General features: G+C 47.2%; 1 protein-coding gene across 1 annotated transcript; it reads left to right on the top strand.

The window, feature by feature from the left end:
• Positions 1 to 447: 447 nt before the first annotated feature.
• On the top strand, positions 448 to 1,038 carry LOC110289226 (eosinophil cationic protein 2-like). Its single transcript, XM_021155370.1, has one exon. The coding sequence runs from the start codon at positions 448 to 450 to the stop codon at positions 1,036 to 1,038; it is 591 nt and encodes a 196-aa protein (XP_021011029.1).
• Positions 1,039 to 1,627: the final 589 nt, after the last annotated feature.

Here is a 1,627-nt window from a genome sequence, read left to right as displayed (position 1 = left end):
AGAGATTTCTGTGGAGAGTTCCAATTCAGACTTAAAACTGCCCTGCACAAGAGGGCTTGGAATTTCTTCCTTACAATGGAGCCAGCAGCACCATGGCTTGGCCAAGTGAAGAAACAGAAGGCTGGTTGCACAAACAGGCAATGTACTAATCTGTGGGTTCTGCACCAGCTCCACCCCCAGAGCCTGCTGTATATCTATGGGCCCAAGTGGAGCTCACACATTATCCCTGATTTCCAGGACAACCAGTCCTCAGTTCCACTGGAGCCACAAAGCAGACGGGGTAAGACACTGACTGTCTATGCCTGGGACAGGGTGGGCAGGTGATGGGGCAGTGTCCAGGAAAAGTGGCACTGTGAACCCACTGTGACAGCAAGGGCCTTCAGGAAGACATAGGGAAAACTAAGGCAAGGTGGGAGCAGTCACTTCTCTTCTCTCCTCACAGGAAACATGGGTCTGAAGCTGCTTGAGTCCCGACTTTGTCTCCTGCTGCTGCTAGGACTTGTCCTAATGTTTGCCTCATGCCTGGGACAAACCCCTTCCCAGTGGTTTGCCATCCAGCATATCACTAATAATACCAATCTCCAATGTAATGTTGAAATGCAGCGTATTAACATGCATAGACAAACATGTAAGGACTTAAATACTTTTCTTCATACAAGTTTTGCTAATGCTGTTGGTGTGTGTGGAAATCCAAGTGGCTTGTGCAGTGACAATATAAGTAGAAACTGTCATAATAGTTCATCTCGGGTGCATATAACTGTCTGTAACCTCACCAGTCGGAGGAGAACACCTTATACCCAATGCAGATACCAACCAAGAAGATCAGTGGAGTACTACACAGTTGCCTGCAACCCCAGAACTCCACAGGACAGTCCCAGGTATCCAGTGGTTCCAGTTCACTTGGATGGGACATTTTANCTCCAGTGCCAGCACTTTGCACCTTCCCTCATCTGCTACTGCCGAGATCATAGTAGTGAAGAGACAATTCCTCTGTCTGCTCCTCATATCAGCACCTGTCCTCGTGAAACCTGTCCCTGACTACCTTTAATTTAGCTGAACAGATCTTTTCTTACTAATAAACACCTTTGCATACGAATCTAGATTTCTGGTATCTTTGTGTCTGACAGTGTTGTGGAGAAAGGAACGGGAAGAGACACAACAGAGAAGTGTGTGTGTGTGCCTGTGTGTGCGTGTGCGTGTTGAGGCAGGGCCTTATACCAATTTAGGAATCTTCCCAGTCCCTAGAAACAAATGAATCTGAGAAGAGATGGACATCTTTCCTAAAAGTTCTCACACAGCCTCCTACCTGAAGTTTTTCTGTGGGAAAGAAGTGGCTGGCAGAGGAGACCAGGGAATTGGGATCTCTGGATGAGGCTATCCCTTGCCCTCTCCCTGCATCGCTGTCCTTAGAGGTCAATTGTGAGATCATTCAACACAAACCAGGAGGACAGATTCCAAGATAAGGGAACTGGAATCTGCACAGGAAAGAGATGAATAATGAGAGGGCCTGCCCTGGGGCTATAAATGTTTGTTAGCTACATGGGAACTAGGAATGAAACACAGGTCCTCTGCAAGAGCAGTCAGTGTTCTTAACTGCTGAGATATCTCTCCACCTCAATGGATTTTT

Source organism: Mus caroli, unplaced genomic scaffold (genome assembly GCF_900094665.2).
Source record: "Mus caroli unplaced genomic scaffold, CAROLI_EIJ_v1.1 scaffold_8718_U1_1, whole genome shotgun sequence".
Taxonomy (NCBI): Eukaryota; Metazoa; Chordata; class Mammalia; order Rodentia; family Muridae; genus Mus; species Mus caroli.
Note: the sequence above shows the minus strand (reverse complement) of the source record. Positions and strands in the feature narration are given on the sequence as shown.